The sequence below is a fragment of the Sphaeroforma arctica genome (assembly GCF_001186125.1).
Source record: "Sphaeroforma arctica JP610 unplaced genomic scaffold supercont1.3973, whole genome shotgun sequence".
Classification (NCBI taxonomy): Eukaryota; class Ichthyosporea; order Ichthyophonida; genus Sphaeroforma; species Sphaeroforma arctica.
Genome location: NW_014036585.1, coordinates 1 through 2,853, shown reverse-complemented (window position 1 = coordinate 2,853; position 2,853 = coordinate 1). Strand labels below are relative to the sequence as shown.

The 2,853-nt window shown below is 35.3% G+C and overlaps 1 protein-coding gene across 1 annotated transcript; it reads right to left on the bottom strand.

Annotated features, from left to right (window-relative positions):
- Positions 1-802: 802 nt before the first annotated feature.
- SARC_13967 (hypothetical protein) lies at positions 803-2,322 on the bottom strand (the record flags this gene model as incomplete). The annotated part of the gene is made up of 3 exons (XM_014291902.1): positions 803-919; positions 1,638-1,798; positions 2,216-2,322. Coding segments are annotated over 3 exons (385 nt in total), but the record flags the coding sequence as incomplete, so codon positions are not given.
- Positions 2,323-2,853: the final 531 nt, after the last annotated feature.

Genomic DNA, 2,853 nt, shown 5'->3' with positions numbered 1-2,853 from the left:
TCTATGGCGCTATGCGTGGAAACGTATATCATATTCATGGTGACCACAACAACCAGACCAGTAGTTCTTAGAAGCCATTCGGTTCTGTGTATGTCACCGTTTGCAATTTTTAACTACCGTCGCGAGACGCCTCAATCCATATATCATATATGTAATAAAATATACATCATATATATATTAAAATTAAATCGCATATATAACAAAATATACATTGGCTCTTTGCCAATTGTGCAATAGAGTGATGAAACTTAATCCATATATTCAATAATTGCTAAAGTGTGAATTCACAGTTGCACCCGTCGTACGTATTGCAACACATACACCATGCGTGAACTACAGAGCGGAAAGTTTTTATACGTATTGAAGAGGGTCTACAACCATACATTTTTGCAGTACGTACCGCTTAATCACGCTTGCAGAAGGTATGCAATCAGAAGTATTGCGCAATATGCCACATCACAATATAAACGTAAATACAGTAGGGATGGTTAAATACGTACACCACACAACCCATACACAAACCATATGAGAAAGTGTTGTACGTATTGCAGAGGGTATATAACCATACATTCTGCATTATGAACCACATCCCAATACATACGTAAACCATATAAGAAAGTGTTGTACGTATTGCAGAGGGTATATAACCCTACTTTTTGCATTATGTACTAAATCCCAATACATACGTTAACCATATGAGAAAGTGTTGTATGTATTACAAAGGGTCTACAACCGTACGTTTTGTATTATGTACCACTTGAGCACACTTGCAGTGCGTATACAAATAATCATACGTATTGCCTTATAGGCCCACATCCCAATACATACGTAAACTGGCGTAGGGCATTTCGATTGTGTTGGTCCCCACTATCGCTCGCCGGGCCGCTACTTGTTCAGTGGACAAACCACCACTCGACGGCTGTAGACGAGAATAATAAACAGGGAGGAAAAAAAACAGGTTTATACCCGAAAAAACCCCCCGGGATTGCGTGGTGTTTGCTCAAGGAGAGTTCGCTAATATGTGGGTCTATCTCTTGTCAAGTACATACGCATTCTCAAGTAGAGATCGAATAACTTTCACTCTTATCTCAGCGCACCCGTCGTCGTTCCCACGGTGAGCATGCCGATCAGCACGTCCTGCATACTAAATTTTAGACAATACATAATATAATATAATATAATATAATATAATAAATACAATACAATATAATATAATATAATATAATATAATATAATATAATATAATATAATATAATATATAATACAATATAATATAATATAATATAATATAATATAATATAATATACTATAATATAATATAATATAATATAATATAATATAATATAATATAATATACTATAATATAACATAATATAATATAATATAATATAGTATAATATAATATAATATAATATAATATAATATAATACAATACAATACAATACAATACAATACAATACAATACAATACAATACAATACAATACAAAACAAATAGTATAATATATATACGTAGGCATGTAACGTACAACAGTCAGGCAAAGAGCTGTCTTACTGTGCCCATATCCACAGGCACGCGCAAACAGACACATATACATGCAGACACACATACTCACACACCCACAACACGCACCCATACCCTTCCCAGGTCCAGTAGAGCTGTATGGGATGAGTTGGGGAAGTGGTAGCTGGTCTCCTCGAAGGCCTCCACTTCAGGATTAAAAACGTACCGTAAACACTCGAATACAATATACCGAGAACCGGAATCGGATTCGCGGACTTCGCAGGTTTCGTACGGGACTAAGAGGGTGTTTACGTAAAGGTGGGTATATAAACGTAAGTAAGGTGTACGGAAATCTGCACATACTGCAGTATATGATGTATACATACATACTCATAAGTCTTAGCCATGCTTTGCTTTTGATACACACTCATACGCTAGTACATCTTTACTTTCCTATACGTCTACTTTAGTTGCATGCATACGCGCTCGATTAAACGTACTGAACCATATTTATTCTTATGATACCTACACTTGTGCTTGTGTAATTGTACGTAACAATACTTGGTATAAACATACTGCACCATACATATCCTAATAAAACCTACACATGTATTTGTGTACTTGCACATAACTATACTTAGTATAAACGTACTGAACCATACTTATTCTTATGGCACTGAAACAGGTGCTTGTGTAGTTGTACGTAACCATACCGTCCACTTGCATGAGTTTCTTGAGGTATTTGGTGAAGAAGTTTGTACTTCTGACGCCTGTGGCCGATCGGCGGAATTTAACGTATTCTGCATTCTTCAGCTCGCACCTAAACGCAAAGATAGTACAAAAAGATGGTACATAGATTAGTATTCTAGTAGAGATGAATAGTACATAGTACAAATACTAGTACAATACATCCTTATTTACGTACACCAAACATCCTAGCAAGATATTAATAATATATACATACAAACATACATTACGCATACATACATCCATACATACATACATACATACATGCATACATACCTACATACATACATACATACATACATACATACATACATACATACATACATACGTACATACAGACACACATGCATACGTTCGCACTTACGTACGCACGTCCGTACATACACACACAAATACGTACATGCATACCTACATACACACACACATACATACATGCATACATACAAACACACATACATACATGCATACACACACACATACATACATGCATACATACAAACACACATACATACATGCATACACACACACATACATACATACATACGTATATATATATATATATATATATATATATGTGTGTGTGTGTGTGTGTGTGTGTGTGTGT